Raw genomic sequence first — 19,865 nt, 5'->3', positions numbered from 1 at the left:
GGGAATGTAGAACTTCAGCAGTAGGTGGAGCTAAGAGATTGCAGTGCCAGTGATTTTAACTTGATACGAGCCTCGAACGGTAACCAATGCAGATAGATAAAGAGAGGAGTTACATGGGCTCTCATTGAAGACCAGATGAGCTTCAGTGTTCTGGAGCATAGAGGATTAAGGGTGCAGGATGGGAGTCCAGCCTTGAAACAACAAGAGTTTGCACTAAAAGTTGTGCAGCATGATCTGTTAAGAAGAGTCTGATTTTTCTGACATTGAAAAATGCACATCTGCATAATGGAGCGGTGTTAGCAATGTCCTCTCTTTACTGAAATACATGGGGGTAATGGTGGATGATCCCAGCTGGATTGAGAAATTGTGTTGAATGTGTGGAGTGGCAAGGAAGGTGATGTAAGCAGATGAGTAAGCAGTAGGTAATGTTTTTTCCAAGCTTTCAGGCAGTTTTATGTGAGTTAAAAAATGGAAATATAGTTGAAAACAGCCATTTGTAGTGTTTTGGCAATACATTCCAGTGAAAACTCCAGCTCTACTCTTCAAGACATCCCTTCCACTCTCAACCCTCGTCAATACTATCGCCCTTCCAACCTCCCTCAGTCTTTCTCTACAAGTCCTAACGCTCTTCCTCTCCCTACTCATTTTTACACGTACCAAATGTTATTTTCTGCAAAATGCACTATTCGTGTTACTCTGTGGAATCAGTGTCCCTACTGGGGGGCTATGGATACTGATCTTTAGATTAGATTCAACTTTATTGTCATTACACATGTACAAGTACAATGCAACGGAATGCAGTTTAGGTCTAACCAGCAGTGCAATAGCAGCAAGTGCAGGATACAGGAATAAGTTATAAAGTGCAGTTATAGAAAACTATGGTGATATTTACAGATGGATGTACTATGAACATTATATACAGGTTGGATAAGCTATGAGCAGATTTACAATATATGAATATATGTACAGGTTGCTATTAATAATCAGTAGTGTGCAGATAAATAAACATGATTACAAGTGTATATGTTACAATATATGAATATATGTACAGGTATAGATAAACATGATTACAAGTGTATATGTAACAATATATGAATATATGTACAGGTTGCTATTAATAATCAGTAGTATGCAGATAAATAAGCATGATTACAAGTGTATATGTATAGTGGGTGTGTACATAATTACAAATGTCCATATGCAGTGGGTATGTACAGTTCAACAAGTAAACAGTTCAATGTGGTGCAGTTAATGTGCAAATTTTTAAATGTGCAAATGTTAAACAGTGCAGTTATTGCGAGGAGTTTAAGTTAGAGGAGAGTGGGGGGTGTATTGGGGGGCAAAAGAGTCAGTGGGGGGCAGAGTTCAGGAGGGAGACAGCTCTGGGGAAAAAGCTGTTCCTCAGTCTGCTGGTTTTTGTCCGGGGGAGCCTGAAGCGCCTGCCGGAGGGCAGGACAGAAAACAGTCTGTGAGCGGGGTGAAAGGTGTCCTTCAGAATAATGCATGCTCGGCGCAAACTGTGTCTTCTGGATGTCCTCTATGGCTGGCAGTGTGGTCCCTGTGATGCGTTGGGCAGTTTTCACCACCCGCTGCAGTGCCTTACGCTCAGCAACAGAGCAGCTTCCATACCAGACTGTGACACAGTTTGTCAGGATGCTCTCTATTGTGCAGCGGTAGAAGTTCACCAAGACGGCTGATGAAAGCTGGTTCTTCTTCAGTTGCCTTAAGAAGAATAGGCGCTGGTGAGCCTTCTTGATCAGGCTGGAGGTGTTGGTGGTCCAGGAAAGGTCATTTGAGATGTGGGTCCTCAGGAACTTAAAGGATGAGACAGGCTCAACAGCCATCCCATTGATGTGGATGGGATCATGTGAGCCTGTTCGTCCCTTTCTGAAGTCCACAATGAGCTCCTTGGTCTTGTTGGTGTTAAGGAGCAGATTATTGTCGGTGCACCAAGTGGCCAGATGCTGTATCTCCTCCCTGTAGGCTGTCTCATTATTGTTGCTGATTAGACCAATCACTGTGGTGTCATCTGTAAATTTGATGATGGTGTTGGATCTATTAACAGGCCTACAGTCAATGGTAAAAAGGGAGTAGAGGAAGGGGCTCAGCACACAGCCCTGTGGTACTCCAGTGTTGAGTGTGACGTAGGTGGAGCAGATGTGGCCTGATCTAACATTCTGAGGTCTGTTAGTCAGAAAGTCCATAATCCAGTTGCAGAGTGATGTGTCGATATCCAGGTCTCTGAGTTTGATCAGTAACATGGAGGGTATGACAGTGTTGAATGCTGAGCTGAAGTCCACAAACAGCATTCGTGCATAAGTGTTTTTATTGTCCAGGTGTGTGAGTACAGAGTGCAGTGCTATAGAGACTGCATCATCTGTGCTCCTGTTGCCACGGTAGGCAAACTGATGTGGGTCCAGTGTGGATGGCAGAGAGTCTTTTAGATGTGCCAGGACCAATCGCTCGAAACACTTCATGATGATGGGTGTGAGTGCTACAGGGCGGTAGTCATTCAGGCATGTTGGGCTGGAGTGTTTGGGCATTGGCACAATAGAGGTGGTTTTAAAGCATGTTGGCACAGCTGCTAGGTTGAGCCACAGGTTGAAAATGTCTGTGAATACCCCAGCGAGCTGTTCTGCACATGCTTTGAGGACACGCCCAGGAATATCGTCTGGTCCAGCAGCCTTACGCACATTGATACGACTCAGTGCCGCGTGTACTTCTGAGGAGGTGAGTGTGATAGGTGAGTGGTCGGTGGAGGAAGTGATCCTGGTGTAGGGTTCTTTATTGTCTCTATCAAAGCGGGAATAAAAGTCATTTAGCTCGTTCAGGAAGGAGACGTCTGTGGCTGTGGACTGGCTGGGTTTGTAGTTGGTGATGGCCTGGATGCCCTGCCACATGCGCCGAGGATCAGAGTTTACAACAGAGTTATGATGTCGTGATCTTTCCTGCGCGGTCTACCGTTCAAATCTGCACACGGCCCCTTCCTGTCCCTTCATAATCCCCTCCTCTGACCAAGAACTACAAACCCAAAGCTACCAACAGCTATGTACTCCACAAATCTACCTCTGCTATCCCCGCTCTACTTCTTCCTTCCTCAGCCCAAAACCCTCCCTCCTTTCTATCTTGCTATAATTTTAATATAGAAAGATGCTTTCACCACCCCTGCAAATTTCTTCATATCTGCAATCACTGTTTAACCCTTAAAGACCTAGAGGTATTTTGTGGGCACCTAATGGGCCTATATTATTATTTTTTTTTCAAAAGCAGCTTTATTGTTATTTTAGCAGTCAGCCTCAAGTGTCATATATTATTTTAAACAGGAGAACCTAAAGCTTCAATCTGTATCATTTAAAGGTCCAGTCTAAAACTTTTTTGGTCCAAGAACATATGAACAGACAGAAAATATTCCAGAATTTTAAGAAAAACGTTTTTTTTAAAAATTGGCATTTTCTAGTTATTACAAACAAAACCTCATGAAGTTTTTTTTTCTTTAGAAATACACACTACCATGTTTTATACTTCCAAAATAAATTGTGTCTACAACCACTTTTCCCTGAGCAAGTTATAGCAATTTATTTCAATGTTATTCTAAGGCGTTTTTCATTGGGAAAAAAAATAGTGCATTTATTTACTGACAATATATTTGCCCAAAAGTTCTGGGAATGAACTAAACAGAAAGATTGTTACAAAATAACAGAAAAATGAAGCAAGTTTGACTTTTTCCAAATAATATATATTCAGTTACCATAAACAACACTACTTACAATAAACAAATAAAAAATAAGAAAATTATAAATAATGTGTCAAAGTTCAAATAAACATGGTGCAAATCCTCAGTAAAAACTTAGATATAAATATTTACTATACTATAAATAGTTATATAACTAAACTAGATTCAATATGGACCATCCTTTGGTTTTATGTGCCAGCATATGGTGTTAACCCTGCGGCTTATCAACTTTTGCATTGCAGACAAAAAGCCACACCGCCATTTGCGTCCTTTGAAAACAGCAAGACGAGCACTTCATCTTTGCTGTGTCACTGTTTCGTCATGTTTTTGTGCTGTTGTGCATGCAAAAGTACTTAGTATGAGAATTATTTCAAGAAAAATTTTTTTTTTGCATTTTATTTAACTGTGCATAAATGTACAGCCTATTTCTCATTTCGGGTTGTTCAAATTGCTGATTACTGGTCCACAAAGCGAAACCCATGCTTATTGGTTGAGAGAGAGCAAGTTTGAACCAATCTGGGCATGGAGGATGGACAATGCATCAAAGCATCATGTCTAGTTTGTCTTGAGACAAGCCACAAGCGTTTCTTTGTCAAATCAGCGCTGTTAAAATTTGATGACATAACCACACTGATCCTGGAGACTCTGAAGGTCTGTGAATGTAATGTATTGCAAAATTGAAAGCTGAGACTCCAATGCCAATCTTTGAATTGTGCGGATCGGATCAGAAGATCAAAAGTTATTAAACATTTAAGAACAATACTTATTTTTAGCCGTGGGTGGCTGTCTCTGTCTTTAAGGGTTAAATAAGGATTTATGACCATCTGCTGATTTTGATGCCTTATGAAATACTTGAGCTTTTGTGGCTCATTGGTCTAGGGGTATGATTATCGCTTAGGGTGCAAGAGGTCCTGGGTTCAAATCCCGGATGAGCCCTTGTAGTTCTCTGCTGTTTTGAGGGACTTCATAGTGTTCACAGAAACTGGCCTGTTTCAATGCCAGTTTGCAAGCATTAGATATACTCTAATTAAGATCTTGGCTCTATGGTGTAATGGTTAGCACTCTGGACTTCTGGAATCCAGTGGTCCGAGTTCAAATTTCAGTGGAACCTTTTCCTTCTTTCCTTGCAGCTTCAAATCAGTGAAATGAATGAGACCTATTTAGGGAGTGGTTCTGATACTATGCGCTGAGATAGCTATTTGATGCTATCACGATCCTCCTAGACCAATGACTTACATAATGTTATGTGTTTTTGCCATGCAGCTTAAATCTGTGAAATGGATAAGATCACTTTACCTCACTGAAGCTACTGGATAAAAAAAAAAAAAAAAACTATTTATAAGCAAAGAAGTGACTCAACTTGTCGGTCTAGGGCTGTGACTTCTTGACTTTTAACTCCATATACACTGTAGTTCTATGACATTTCTATAGATCATTTGTACATCAAAATACAGAACAATAATATCCAGAAGCATAACCATGCTACAACAAATACTACATAATAACACATTAAGTAGTATGCTTTATTTTTCATGAAAAAAATATAAAAAAACACAACAACAAAGTGTTACGTCATACCTTTACCTTGGAGCATTATACATTCAAACAGGTTTGTTTTGTTTTTGTCTTTAAAAACCACCTAACAGCAGCATTTTGCTGACTTGAGGGTGGTTATGTTGTGTGTTTTATTTTTAATCATGGACAGATTATCTGGCAACGACATGGAAATGGAGGGACTTGCACGAAAGGATAAAGAAAATGGGCTGGATAATAGACGAAGAGATAAAGAAAATGGACTTGACAACAGACACAGAGATAAATAAAATGAAGAGCCCGGCCAACGAAGAGGTGAAAAAGGTAAGGATAAGCAAGAGATACAAAGAAGAGTATGCACAAAGAAAGCAACAGTAACTGTAGACGTAGAAATGTAAAAGATGCAAGAAGATTTGATATCCTGTTCGAAACTGGGCGGAAGCATACAATTAGCTGACACTTTTGTCCAAAGCGACATACAATAGTGGAGGTATTCAACAAGACGAGGCAATGCATACGAAAAAGGGCTATTTATTCCAAGTAATTTGTTTGTGCTCAGAGAATTTAGTGCTGGAGTAGGAGTTTCGTTTTCTTTAGAGAGAGGGATATTCACCAGGGTTCGGGTGTACTCTGAAGAGATGGGTGTTAGCTGTCGTTTGAAGGACACCAGTGTATCCGTAATCCGAGTGGGAATGGGAAGGTGATTCCACCAGCGTAGAACATTGAATGAAAACATTGTGGAAAGTGACTTTCCGTCTCTCTGCGCTGGCACCACAAGACAGTGCTCTCACCCTAACCGGAGGCTCCTGTGGTTATCACGATGGCTTTACAAGCGGAAGGTCTCCTGTTAGAAACTGGGCGGAAACATTCAGATTTGCTTTTACGCACATTCTCAATTGGCTCTCTGCTCACTGGATGATCCACGATACAAGGGCATGGATCTGTCAAATGTCACGACTTGACGTTGTACGAGGATTTGACGAAAAAAATGCCCTGCAAACCTTAAAAAGCAACACCATCCCAGGACAATTCTTTTGATCCCCTTTCAGTGGACTTGCATTCAAGCCCGCGTGATGCAGCACTTTGTCAGTGTTACTGTATCATTCGGACATGGGGGCAGAGAGTTAAAGAACTCAGCCTGAGCGCACTGCCGCAGGCTCGGTTTGTCAGAAGTGGGATTCGAACCCACGCCTCCAGGGGAGACTGCGACCTGAACGCAGCACCTTAGACCGCTCGGCCATCCTGACATGCAAGCTTGGCAGGAGCTGTCTCCTGGGAGCCACACCGCAGTACCGTGACATGGAATCTGGTGCTTCACAGCTTGCCCAGCTCCGGCTGTCCAGCTCATTGGCGCTGCAGGCAGCTAATCTGTGCTCGCCTCCTGGGGCCGCGCCTAGTTTCAATAGCCAACACTTGACAGCTGTCATTGCTTACGGCCACACCACCCTGAGGGGGCTATAGAGCAAACAGGAAGTGAGTTGGCAGCAGTAAGGAGAGAAAGGCTCTCCCCATTTTGTTTGTCTACCTTTTTGTTTATTGACCTTGAGTGTTTTTCTTTGTTTGTTTTCTTTTTGTCTTTAAAAACCACCTAACAGCAGCATTTTGCTGACTGAAGGGTGGTTATGTAGTGTGTTTTATTTTTAATCATGGACAGATTCCCCGGCAACGACATGGAAATGGAGGGACTTGCAAGAAAGGATAAAGAAAATGGGCTGGATAATAGACGAAGAGATAAAGAAAATGGACTTGACAACAGACAAAGAGATAAATAAAATGAAGAGCCCGGCCAACGAAGAGGTGAGAAAGGTAAGGATAAGCAATAGGTACAAAGAAGAGTATGCACAAAGGAAGCAACAGTAACTGTAGAAGTAGAAAATGTAAAAAATGCAAGAAGATTTGATATAACCAAAGCAGTCACGGAGCTGATTGGAGAAGGAAGAATGCTGGCGGTGAGACCCAAACAAACAAAGGGAGTATGAAGTAACAATGGAGACTGAAGATGACACCGAAATTTTAATAGACAATGGATTGACAATTAAAGGAGTGAAATCTGAAGTACGGAGGTTACAAAACAGAGACTATGTTGTTTCGTTCAAGCATCTGCCTGTTTGCCTAGCAAATGAAGAAATTTTAAGCAAGCTAGAGAGATGGGGAGTTTTCCCCATATCTAAAATTAAAAGAAGATTGTATCCTGGCACAAACATAGAAGATGGAACAAGGTTTGTAAAAAACAGATTTCCGGAAGAGATGGTCTCCTTACCATACAGTACCAAAATCGAGACGGCGGAAGCGCCACAGCACTTTAGAGTCATGCACACCAATCAGGTAAAAACCTGTCGACTATGCATGAGCTCAGAAAATGTGATGAAGGAACGGCCAGAATTCAGGTGCTTCAAATGTGACGAAAGGGGACATTTCGCAAGGACCTGTACAGCTGTGTTGGGCCCGGATTGTAAATTGGCCCTAATACCTCCAGGGAGCTTGTCACGCTGAGTTGGCTTTGTCCGCTCGATTGACCAACGCTTACGCCTTGTTTTATCCTTGCAGGCCTAACTTCACTGGTGAAAGCACTTGTGGGGTTTCTGTAGTGTAGTGGTCATCACGTTCACCTAACACGCGAAAGGTCCTTGGTTCGAAACCGAGCAGAAACAGTGCTCTTCTTTTGGCGAGAAAATAATAGCATCCACTGCTGCACCAGCAATGATCGTCGACAGGCACCCAATCAAAAAGGGTTATCAGCTTGATTTGCCTGAAGGTTTCCGTAGTGTAGTGGTTATCACGTTCGCCTCACACGCGAAAGGTCCCCAGTTCGAAACTGGGCGGAAACAACCTCTGGCTTTTATGACAATTGTCAAATCAGGCTTCTGTTGAGTACTGACGTTCACTGAAAACATTCTTTCTGCAGAGCGGTGTGAGGCTAGAAGTTTGAATTCAGCTCAGTGTTTACCGCCCCTCGCGCTGTCGCAAACTTGCGTAGAATCTGATTTCTTTTCGCTTTGTGTTGTGCATGAGCAGGTGGCCAGTGCGTTTGCTGGCCCTTCACGGTGCAGACCGTACAAGACAGCTCTATAAAAAAAGACTATAAATACTTGAAGCAGCACTGGCCTATTGGTTTCCGTAGTGTAGTGTTTATCATGTTTGCATTACACGCTAAAGGTCTCCTGTTCGAAACTGGGCGGAAGCATACAATTAGCGGACACTTTTGTCCAAAGCGACATACAATAGTGGAGGTATTCAACAAGACGAGGCAATGCATACGAAAAAGGGCTATTTATTCCAAGTAATTTGTTTGTGCTCAGAGATTTTAGTGCTGGAGTAGGAGTTTCGTTTTCTTTAGAGAGAGGGATATTCACCGGGGCTCGGGTGTACTCTGAAGAGATGGGTGTTAGCTGTCGTTTGAAGGACACCAGTGTATCCATAATCCGAGTGGGAATGGGAAGGTGATTCCACCAGCGTAGAACATTGAATGAAAACATTGTGGAAAGTGACTTTCCGTCTCTCTGCGCTGGCAGAGGTCAGCGTGACCGGAGTACAATGGCCAAGCGTCGCCCTGGGTGAACCACCTTCTTGATCATGGTATCTCCCCTGCAAGGTAAATATGAGTGGCCGGGCGGAGCAAATGGCAGCCGCCATTTTCTATCGGCCGTACTCCAGGACGGTGATGCCCAGCCACCGAGCATGGGGAATGGGCCAGCAACCCCTGTCTCCTGACGGCGCTGTACTTGCAGCAGACGTGCCTGTGCTTGCAAACCACTCGCTAGTAACTGTGGCAACGCATGAAGAGTTTGAGCTTCCTCCAGATGCTTGCTTTGTGTTTTGTCATCAGTTGGGGCTGCCAACACATGGATTCCACTGGACGCACTCGATCTGGGGATAACAGACCCTCTATGGGGGGAGGGGAGGGGATCCTCCTGTTCTTTTTTTCTTTTCCTCCATCTGTTTTCTTTCTCTACAGATGCCGTTTTTCTCTGCTTAGTTTCTGATTTGGTCTATTTGGACATGCCGACCTCCTGCTTTGCTGCGGTTCGGACCGCCTTTGCCTAGAGCTCCGTGCTTTGCACTCTTGCCTTGTATATTTTGTGTCCTGTTTTCTTACGTCAGCCTATCAGCACAGTGCTCAAACGACATAGCTTGAAGAACACGACAGGATCTACAAACGTTCCGCAAAAGAACTTCACTAACGAAAGCGGTAGCGCTAACGAAACAACCTCCCGCTGCAAGCACCTTACATTCCTGAGACGGGAAACCACTGACGGCTGGCTGCGAAATTGCCTCTGGTTCAGATTGGTTTAGAACCGTCCCTCTGCCCAAAACGCCACAGACGTCTGCAAAAGATTGCAGTTCTTGAAACAAAGTTACCTCTGATCCGAGCAGAAGCGTTCGCTTACTTAATGGCAGATAAAATGATGACCTTTCACACGGTCTACATTCGTTCCGTCAGTAACAGCGGCCAGCCGGCAAATAAAATTCTGACATTCCACAGGGCACACTTGCTTGGCGGACAAAAGCCACCGGGGGCTCTCTTTGCGTGTTCCTTCACCTGGTCAAACCGCTTTGAGGGGGGACCTTTCGAGTAGTTTTCGGCTTCAGAACAGACTCTTCTAGCGACAGGTAGGCAGGCCTTCCACAAGCGCGTGCAGCTCTACTGGAGCAAAAGAGGCTAAGCAAAGGATGAGTTAGAGAGGAAAGCACCGCTCCAGCCGAGTCCAACACTACCGTCTGAACTCTGTCTTGAACCACTGTGCTCAGGGGAGAGCGCGAACGCAGTCCCCCACTGCCAGAAATTATGCAGTCGAGATTCCCACATTTGGGGAAGTCGCAGGGGTGAGCGTGGCCGGAGTGCAATGGCCAAGCCTCGCCCTGGGTGAAACACCTTCTTGATCATGGTATCCCCCTGCCAGGTAAGTATGAGTTGCCAGGCGGCGCAAATGGCAGCCGCCGTTTTCTATCGGCCGTACTCCAGGGCGGTGATGCCCAGCCACCGAGCATGGGGAATGGGCCAGCAACCCCTGTCTCCTGACGGCACTGTACTTGCAGCAGACGTGCCTGCAAACCACTCGCTAGTAACTGTGGCAACGCGTGAAGAGTTTGAGCGTCCTCCAGATGCTTGCTTTGTGTTTTGTCATCAGTTGGGGCTGCCAACACATGGATTCCACTGGACGCACTCGATCTGGGGATAACAGACCCTCTATGGGGGGAGGGGAGGGGATCCTCCTGTTCTTTCTTTCTTTTCCTCCGTCTGTTTTCTTTCTCTACAGATGCCGTTTTTCTCTGCTTAGTTTCTGATTTGGTCTATTTGGACATGTCGACCTCCTGCTTTGCTGCGGTTCGGACCGCCTTTGCCTAGAGCTCTGTGCTTTGCACTCTTGCCTTGTATATTTTGTGTCCTGTTTTCTTACGTCAGCCTATCAGCACAGTGCTCAAACGACATAGCTTGAAGAAGACGACGGGATCTACAAACGTTCCGCAAAAGAACTTCACTGACGAAAGCAGAAGCGCTAACGAAACAACCTCCCGCTTCAAGCACCTTATATTCCTGGGACGGGAAACCACCGACGGCTGGCTGCGGAATTGCCTCTGGTTCAGATTGGTTTAGAACCGTCCCTCTGCCCAAAACGCCACAGACGTCTGCAAAAGATTGCAGTTCTTGAAACAAAGTTACCTCTGATCCGAGCAGAAGCGTTCGCTTACTTAATGGCAGATAAAATGATGACCTTTCACACGGTCTGCATTCGTTCCGTCAGTAACAGCGGCAGGCCGGTAAAAATAAAAGTCTGACATTCCACAGGGCACACTCGCTTGGCGGAAAAAAGCCACCGGGGGCTCTCTTTGTGTGTTCCTTCACCTGGTCAAACCGCTTTGAGGGGGGACCTTTCGAATAGTTTTCGGCGTCAGAACAGACTCTTCTAGCGACGGGTGGGCAGGCCTTCCACAGGCGCGCGCGGCTCTACCTGAGCAAAAGAGGCTTGGCAAAGGACGAGGAAGAGAGGGAAGCGCTGCTCCAGCCGGGTCCGACGCTACCGCCTGAACTCTGTCTTGAACCACTGTGCTCAGGGGAGAGCGCGAACGCAGTCCCCCACTACCAGAAATTATGCAGTCGAGATTCCCACATTTGGGGAATTCGCAGGGGTCAGCGTGGCCGGACTGCAATGGCCAAGCCTCGCCCTGGGTGAACCACCTTCTTGATCATGGTATCTCCCCTGCCAGGTAAGTATGAGTTGCCGGGCGGCGCAAATGGCAGCCGCCGTTTTCTATCGGCCGTACTCCAGGGCGTTGATGCCCAGCCACCGAGCATGGGGAATGGGCCAGCAACCCCTGTCTCCTGACGGCGCTGTACTTGCAGCAGACGTGCCTGTGCCTGCAAACCACTCGCTAGTAACTGTGGCAACGCATGAAGAGTTTGAGCTTCCTCCAGATGCTTGCTTTGTGTTTTGTCATCAGTTGGGGCTGCCAACACAAGGATTCCACTGGACGCACTCGATCTGGGGATAACAGACCCTCTATGGGGGGAGGGGAGGGGATCCTCCTGTTCTTTCTTTCTTTTCCTCCGTCTGTTTTCTTTCTCTACAGATGCCGTTTTTCTCTGCTTAGTTTCTGATTTGGTCTATTTGGACATGTCGACCTCCTGCTTTGCTGCGGTTCGGACCGCCTTTGCCTAGAGCTCCGTGCTTTGCACTCTTGCCTTGTATATTTTGTGTCCTGTTTTCTTACGTCAGCCTATCAGCACAGTGCTCAAACGACATAGCTTGAAGAAGACGACGGGATCTACAAACGTTCCGCAAAAGAACTTCACTGACGAAAGCAGAAGCGCTAACGAAACAACCTCCCGCTTCAAGCACCTTACATTCCTGGGACGGGAAACCACCGACGGCTGGCTGCGGAATTGCCTCTGGTTCAGATTGGTTTAGAACCGTCCCTCTGCCCAAAACGCCACAGACGTCTGCAAAAGATTGCAGTTCTTGAAACAAAGTTACCTCTGATCCGAGCAGAAGCGTTCGCTTACTTAATGGCAGATAAAATGATGACCTTTCACACGGTCTGCATTCGTTCCGTCAGTAACAGCGGCAGGCCGGTAAAAATAAAATTCTGACATTCCACAGGGCACACTCGCTTGGCGGACAAAAGCCACCGGGGGCTCTCTTTGCGTGTTCCTTCACCTGGTCAAACCGCTTTGAGGGGGGACCTTTCGAGTAGTTTTCAGCGTCAGAACAGACTCTTCTAGCGACGGGATGGCAGGCCCTTGATTAGACCCTGGGCCAATTGGAGGGCTGCATTGTCTAAAGTTTCAAATCACGGCCAATCAGCGCTGAGGATTTTCTAAAGTTTCTCTCCCTCTGGACGCTCACAATTTATTGGGTCAGAGAGTTCATCTGCTGTCGAGATAAAATCATATGCTGAAGTGATTTCGTGTGGTAAGTTATTTTTATACTGTTATATTGATGCACAGTATGTTTTGGTCAAGGCACGTTTGAAATATCTCACTCTTTGTGCAGTATTCGTGAGGCTGCGCCTTCAAAAAGTACACCTGTCATAGAGATTTTGTGTGATAAGTTATTTTTATACTGTTATATTGATGCACAGTATGTTTTGTTATCATAAGAATATAGTAAAATCGTTATTGCCATAGACTGAATAATATATCACTGATTCTCAAGGCCTAGGACAAAAACATATTCAGCAATTACTGCTATAAGCTTTAAAATGAAAATGTGCATACATTAAATATGATTTATGTTATTTCAAGTATTATATGTGTAAATGATATCATATTAATGAGAGTATGTATTTAACATGCTTAGAATGTATTTTACCTTACCTTATATCATCGATATGGAGGTTGATATTAATAGCTGCCCCTTAAAAAACACAAAATACAACTGTAAGCATTTGAAAAAAATGTATAACAGAGCAATTGATATGATAATTCATGTTTTCATTGCCACTGTCAAATGCATCATCTCTGTCAGCATTGTTAACCCTTGTCAGATAATTTATTTTGATGATATTTCATTTATTTGTTAATTATCAAACATGTAAAAATGGAAAAAAAAAGACTTAACACACAAAATGTTTTTTTAATACTTTATCATGAGCTCAGAGCTAAGACCATATTCCCTCTCTATATTTGTGATGTTTATAAGAATACTTCTTACAGGTGAATTAGACATGGATCCACTGTTGCCCACCCTGAGCATTGTTGACACCAGTGTGCCACAGGACAGACAACAGTGCTTTCTTAAAGCATCGAAGGACGCCAAGACCCTGGCCTCTCGCAACAGGTGCTTCGAGCGGAACACTAGCCAGGACAAAAAAACTGCTTGTGAGGAAGGTAATATCTGATTTATGCGTTTCTGTCATATGCGTACACTGCAGACTGTTATTTGCATTAATGTTATTTTATGTCTTAGCTAAAAAAAGATGCCAGCACATCTCGGCCAGCTCATTCTAAACTTTGGCAAGTACAATGGACAAAGTTTTAAATGGCTGGTGGAGAACGACGTTGGCTACATTAAATAGTAAGTATGTTGCTATACATTTGTATAAGCTGTTTTTACACAAATTAATTATCTTTTTGAAATTTCAGTGTGCTGGATCTACACATCAAGGAGCGTCGCCATCAAGGAAGAAAAGAGGGCCCAGGTGAGTATATAAAGGATCTTCTGTTACAGTATGTGCAACTGTTTCCACAGGTTTCCTGCCACCTCGAGGTCAACGTCGACAGTGCCATCTACGGTCAGGGCCGCTTCAGATCCTTCACGTTCCTGGAGATGTGGCAGTGGTACAGCCTGCACAAGACCCTGCAGGCGGATCCACAAGCTGGTAGTGCCCAAGAAAAGAAGATGGCACAGGAGGCGTTCTGCTCTGTGCGGCAGTGGCTGACGATGAAGGAGGAGGACATCAGCGTCAAGACACTGAAGCGGTTGCGGCAGTACATTCTCAACAAAGAGGTAGGTTTTTTTTTTTTTTTTTTAAATGTGACTTTATTAAAAAAATATATATCATGCTGGCAACATTTCATGCAAACTACAACCTGTAACTCACAGAAACCCCCAGAAGACAGGCCTCTTCCTGCAGCAGCGGCCAGCTCCAGCTCGTCGGGATCTAGAGGTGATGGTGGATGGGCGGATGATGCGCTACTGGTGGAAGCCCTCAGTGCTTTCGAAGCACAAGGTGTATATCACTTTAATTGTTCATGTACCATAGCATAAATCTTTTATTAATAAATAAATCAATTACACACAATATCAAAACACTGTGCTGATGAGATTGTCTTCTTGCTGCTTTGACACTGACTTTTGCCCATCTTGTGTTTTTTTTTTTCCTCATTTAGCAGTTGAGGACAAAGGCGGTCTGCCGAAGAAACCACTCAGCTTCCCTGAAAGACAAGGTATATCACATAATGAATGTCACTTATTAACATTTATTCATACTGTTGTAGCATGAACTACAGCTGAGGGCCCTCCTGTGAAATATTTATTTAAGGTAATGGAGCAAGGACATGTTCAAAGTACTTAGGAAAGTATATTATCTTCTGAAGAAAGTTTTATTTGTTTTATTATTTATGTTTTTCTATTGGCTACAGAACAAACAGTGTTAAGCTAGTTAAGCCTTTACTTTCTCACGCTGAATATGGTAACACTTCAGTATAATAGTCCTTTAGTTAATCAATTTACTAACACTAAGTGTCGCCAATCTTGTGCAGCATTTATTAATTACAGTTCAACATTAATGCATTATTAAAATCCAAAGTTGTGCTTGTTGCACAGTGCATTATTGAACTAACGTTATTTAACTTAAATAACATCATTAACAAAGATAAATTAATACTGTAATTAATGTATTAAATTTCTTGTTCATGTTAGTAAATGCATTAACTAATATTAACTAATGAACTATTACTCTAAAGTGTTACCCTAAAGGGTGACACTTTACAACAAGTTTGTATTAGTTAATGTCAAAGCATTTACTACCATAAACAAGCAATGAACAATATACTAAATACAGTATTTGTTCGTGTTACAGTCATCCATGCCAACTCACAGTCCATCAACTAAGCATTAAATATTATTTTAATAAAGCATTAGTACATGTTGAACTATGATTAAAAATGTTGTACAAGCATTGTTCATAATTAGTTCATGTTAGTAAATACATTATCTAATGAAACCTTATTGTAAAGTATGACCCAATATTATATACTGTCATCATGGTAAAGATAAATTATAAGAAATTAAGTTATTAGAACTATTATGTTTAGAAATGTGCCTGAACAAGTCCTCTCTCCATTACACATAAATTGTGAAAAATAAACTCAAATTTAACAGGGGGGCTTATAATTCCGGCTTTAACTGTGTGCATTAATAAATAAAATTCATCACACTAAGACACTGTCTTCTGATAATCACAACTGTGCTCATTTAGGAGCCGGGGAAGCAAAGAGAAGAAAACGTTCCTGTGAAGATCTGTCACAGAAGCCCCACTCAGACTCTCCACTGCCTGCTGTAAGTTTGTCATTTGTACATCACAATTAGGTGGTGTATATACTCCTGAATACAGTTTTGTGAGCATAGATGGGGAGGCCGTGCAAAAAGTATGAATATGTCAATGAAAAAGGTTTTAACTATTATACTTACTTTGTTGAAGGCTCCTGCGTCGACTTCTTTATTGGAGGCTCCTGCATCAGCCTCATTAGTTCCTGGCCAGTCTTCGTCATCGGCTCCTGCATCAGCCTCGTCAGTTCCTGGCCAGTCTTCTTCATCGGCTCCTGCATCAGCCTCGTCATTTCCTGCCTCGGCTTCTTCATCGGCTCCTGTATCAGCCTCGTCAGTTCCTGCCTTGGCTTCTTCATCGGCTCCTGCATCAGCCTCGTCAGTTCCTGCCTTGGCTTCTTCTTCGGCTCCTGCATCAGCCTCATCAGTTCCTGCCTCGGCTTCTTCATCGGCTCCTGCATCAGCCTCGTCAGTTCCTGCCTCGGCTTCTTCTTCGGCTCCTGCATCAGCCTCGTCAGTTCCTGCCTTGGCTTCTTCATCGGCTCCTGCATCAGCTTCTGTGTCAGCTTCTGACGTTCAACCTAGAAGGTCATCTGGTGGGTCAACACACAGTGACCCAGCACATTCTGAGGTAACTGTCAAAGAACTCTGTGGTTGTGAAGATAAGAAAAATTAATACTTTAATACTAAAACTTTAATTGATTTTAACACAGATTTGTCTCGGTTATTCTAATTACCAGGTGTCATTTGAGGGTTGGCACAAGATGTGGGAGTCTGGTCTTCATGGGCTGCCCAGTGCAGACATACTGTGGCCTAAGGAGGATGCTGAAAGGGGACTCTTTCAGAGGGCCATGTCTTATAAAGACAAACATGGAAACAGAAAGTGGAGGAAAGTCCTGAAGGATGACCGGATGTGGTTTCACCCTCCAGAATTTCCTGTTGTGGTGGAAGGAAAAGTCCCCTCAGCAGACTCCTTTTTTCACAGCTCCGTTTTTTTCTGGAGACCAGTCGGTGTGTGGCGTTACAGTCTTCGGTGCCCAAGGTCTGACTGCCCAGCACGCACCAATCAGAAGGCTTTTCTCTACCGTTGTGGGTATTCATCCACGGTAAGACAGATCTGCCACATGTCTGGCTGGTACTCCATGCTGACTGAGGTCCTGGCATGCAACGCCTGTAGAAAGGCTGCAAAGGAGTCGGAAGAGCATACTATTGGTCGTTTCCTGTCATGGGATCAGTGCATCCTTAATCAGCTCAGTCCAGCTCACAGAGCGGTGTTTCCTGCTGTCTTGACGCTACGGTGAGTCTCTAGCAGAATACAAATCATTGTAAAATTATTCAGAGTCTAATAAAAGTTAAGACTCACCATCATCTAATGATTGTGTTGCTCCTATGATTCTAGGCGTGGCGTGGACAAGCAGGTGATCCGCCTGATGAGGGATCGCACTGAGGGAAACACCATGGTGAAAGTTTGGAGACAGGTGCAGGAGAGCCACTGCGAGGACTATCTGCAGAGAAAGGACTTGTACACCACTCTTCTCAGCCAGTACAACAAACCTGGGAAGATCACTCGTAAGTCAGAGTTATTTGTTTTCTTTAAGGGATAGTTTACCCAGAAATGAGTAGTTTTAAACCTTTATGAGTTTCTCTCTTTTGTTAAACACAAAAGAAGATATTCTGAAGAAAGCCGAAATCCTGTAACCATTGACTTCCATTGTAAAAAAAACAAACAAATACTATGGAAGTCAATGGTTACAGGTTTCTGACATTTTTCTAAATATCTTGTTTAGTGTTTAAAAGAAACCCATAATGGTTTACAATCATTAAAAGGATCAGCAAATGATGAAAGAATTATTATTTTTAAATTCCTATCCTTTTGAGCATTTATTCAAAGATTAAGCAGCAAAGTGTCTGTTTTCTCTGCTTTTAGGGAGTTTGTGCCAGCAGTTCCAGCGACCACCAGCACGGAGAGAGCCGCCATCTGCCAGACTGATGAGAAAGGCGTTCCTTATCTCAGAGGCAGATAACATCGAGGACTACCGTACTCAGATTATGTCCACATTTGGGCAAGTCCTGAAGTACGACTCCACCAAGAAGGTAAATTTAACACAATGGAAAAAAAAGTCAGTTTGTAAACGTATTGCTAAACCTTTTTACTGTTTTTCTTTCAGGAAATCCTTTATCAGAGAGATTTTATCCTTAAAATATTATTGTTCACTTTTGCATCATGGGACATTTTAATCATTATTATTAATGACAATTGATAAGTAAAGTATTATTAATTGTTTAATAATAAATAATTATAAATAAATTAATATCTAATATGGGTTACTAGTGCTTTAAAATCCTGTTTGTCACCATCACACGCACCAGATTATTAATCATACTTACCTACGTCTTTGTGTGTCGTTTTCTTCACTTCAGTTTTCCTCTTGCATGCTCTGCATCCGAAATCTAATGAGCTGCAATGCAAAAACACATTATTAATTCATTTCTGAATATTAGTGACTATTACTTTCTTGGTCTGGTGCAGAAAAAAAAATACAAAATACAAAAATGTTTAAATCTGTTTGTGTTGTATTTGTTATCAGATCTGCAAGAAACTCTCCGGCGATGGAAAAGGCACTGCAGAGTGGTGTACCAATGTGGCCAACGAGCAGGGGCAGATCCTCATATCTGTTCTCACCTGTGAGGAGTCATTGGAGAAGATGAGGCCGATGGCTGAAGGCCTCATGGAGAGGTACAGGAGAGCTGACGAGGCACCGCCCGAGCTCATGTATGTGGATCGTGGCTGCTGTCGCGTCCACGCCGTGTCCTCGGTTGAGCAGCTCTTCAGTGACTGGACGGACAGGGGCATGCTGGTACGGCTGGACATCTTTCATTGGATCCATCGATTCGATGCAGCCCTACGGACAGATCATCATCCAAAGTATGCCCTGTTCAAGTCTGCCCTCTCTGCTGCCGTCTTTGCCTACAACAAAGACGACATGGCTCTTCTGGTACAGGCGATACGTGCCGGTCACCCAACCAACTATGCCTCCCTGACTGACAGCCAGATCATCGAGCTGCGTGTCAGTAAATATGACCTCAGCCATTACGTCAGGAGGATCACAGTTGGTGCACAGGAAACATGTGCGCGCGTGCAGTGCGCCATTGATCTCCTGAAGGGAGCCGCAGGGATGGATGAGAACCAGGTGCATCTGTTTAAGGACTCTGCAGCCATCGACCACGTCTGGGAGAACCAGCAGAAGCACCTTGAATGCATCCAGGATCCACCAGGGAGGAACATGTACACCATCACCAAGTATGTGACCCGTAACGGTGTTCGTCTTGCGCGGTACAGTACGGTGAGAGGAAGCAACAGTCTGGAGGGCTTTCATTCCTTTCTGCCTGACATGATCCCGGGACCCCACTGTGCTGCCGTCCCGTTTCAAGTCTATCTGCTGGCTGGCATCGCACGCTGGAACTCTAACAGGGAGTCAGCCAGCGTCCAAGGGCGGAAAGGGAGGAAACATATGGTGTACATGTCTCCTCTGGTCCATCGCCTAAACCAAAGGTGCCAGGAGCTATTTGGGGAGGTGGAGGAGGCAAACTACAGGCCTCCGGTTCCTGCTGGTGATGAGCGCATTGGTCTGGAGTACCTGTTTCCCAGTCCTCAGAGCCCTTCAGTGCTCCTGATCATTACGCTCAGACTAGAGAGACACTTCAGGCAGATGAGGATGAGGACGAAGATGTTCCTGCTGGGGTGGCAGAGGAAGAGGAAGAGCTGCATGAGGAAGATGATGATGTGGGCTACTCCTCAGACCGCGAGAGGGACAGCCTGACTCCTCTGAGGAACCGTCTGTGCCTCACTGATCAGGCAGTGGCTGCTGAATTTGACCCCTGTGTGGAGGACGTGTGCGGTCCCAATCATCTGCCTGGGTACCAGCACGTAGAGGATCTGTGTAAAGTCCTTGTTGAGATCGCCCTGGAGGAAGGAAAACTTGCCTTAAATGAGTCGACCAGGCAAAAGGTCATCAGCGCCTGGAACAAGCTTGACCTCCATGACCGCAGCATCCAACAATTCGACAGCCTCTACTCTGCACGCTGGGGCAATGCTCTGTTTGGCCGCA

General features: G+C 44.3%; 2 protein-coding genes, 2 long non-coding RNA genes and 4 other non-coding genes across 9 annotated transcripts in view; 3 read left to right on the top strand and 5 right to left on the bottom strand.

Annotated features, from left to right (window-relative positions):
• The window catches only part of LOC148680839 (uncharacterized), a 785,675-nt gene that overhangs the window by 154,190 nt on the left and 611,620 nt on the right, over positions 1 to 19,865 (bottom strand). The window lies entirely within an intron of this gene.
• LOC101886199 (uncharacterized) overlaps positions 1 to 19,865 on the top strand; it is an 883,799-nt gene that overhangs the window by 848,832 nt on the left and 15,102 nt on the right. The gene's annotated exons all lie outside the window — the stretch shown is intronic.
• Positions 5,392 to 19,582, top strand: LOC148680922 (uncharacterized). Of its 2 annotated transcripts, XM_088650183.1 has the most exons (12): positions 5,392 to 5,590; positions 13,422 to 13,595; positions 13,675 to 13,782; positions 13,851 to 14,214; positions 14,311 to 14,437; positions 14,598 to 14,654; positions 15,689 to 15,768; positions 15,911 to 16,387; positions 16,497 to 17,053; positions 17,156 to 17,325; positions 17,684 to 17,850; positions 18,345 to 19,582. In XM_088650183.1, exons 3-12 carry the CDS (start codon positions 13,685 to 13,687, stop codon positions 19,575 to 19,577), a joined length of 3,330 nt encoding a protein of 1,109 aa, XP_088506309.1. In that variant the 5' UTR covers positions 5,392 to 5,590; positions 13,422 to 13,595; positions 13,675 to 13,684; the 3' UTR covers positions 19,578 to 19,582. The 2 variants fall into 2 exon arrangements, with proteins under 2 accessions (XP_088506309.1, XP_088506310.1); XM_088650184.1 differs by lacking the exons at positions 5,392 to 5,590; positions 13,422 to 13,595 and having other exon boundaries at positions 14,601 to 14,654.
• trnal-cag (transfer RNA leucine (anticodon CAG)) lies at positions 6,431 to 6,513 on the bottom strand. The gene has a single exon. It is a non-coding gene; the product is annotated as a tRNA-Leu (tRNA).
• On the top strand, positions 8,022 to 8,094 carry trnav-cac (transfer RNA valine (anticodon CAC)). Its single transcript has one exon. It is a non-coding gene; the product is annotated as a tRNA-Val (tRNA).
• On the bottom strand, positions 10,013 to 10,175 carry LOC148680925 (U1 spliceosomal RNA). The gene has a single exon (XR_015944365.1). It is a non-coding gene; the product is annotated as a U1 spliceosomal RNA (small nuclear RNA).
• LOC148680924 (U1 spliceosomal RNA) lies at positions 11,318 to 11,481 on the bottom strand. Its single transcript, XR_015944077.1, has one exon. It is a non-coding gene; the product is annotated as a U1 spliceosomal RNA (small nuclear RNA).
• Positions 14,220 to 17,255, bottom strand: LOC148680923 (uncharacterized). Its single transcript, XR_015942903.1, has 5 exons — positions 17,120 to 17,255; positions 16,494 to 16,938; positions 16,192 to 16,404; positions 15,901 to 16,146; positions 14,220 to 14,642 (listed from the first exon to the last, which is right to left on the bottom strand). It is a non-coding gene; the product is annotated as an uncharacterized LOC148680923 (long non-coding RNA).

Source organism: Danio rerio, chromosome 4 (assembly GCF_052040795.2).
Source record: "Danio rerio strain M-AB ecotype USA chromosome 4, GRCz13ab, whole genome shotgun sequence".
Taxonomy (NCBI): Eukaryota; Metazoa; Chordata; class Actinopteri; order Cypriniformes; family Danionidae; genus Danio; species Danio rerio.
The sequence above is the reverse complement of the archived record's forward strand: the minus strand, read 5'-3'. Positions and strand labels throughout refer to the sequence as shown.

Bases quoted from the DNA above. Each gene is read 5' to 3' on its own strand.
- LOC148680922 (XM_088650183.1), top strand. From the start codon at position 13,685: ATGCCAGCACATCTCGGCCAGCTCATTCTAAACTTTGGCAAGTACAAT. The intron at 13,783-13,850 runs GTAAGTATGTTG...TTGAAATTTCAG, and splicing joins GACGTTGGCTACATTAAATA to TGTGCTGGATCTACACATCA. The intron at 14,438-14,597 runs GTGTATATCACT...TTCCTCATTTAG, and splicing joins CAGTGCTTTCGAAGCACAAG to CAGTTGAGGACAAAGGCGGT.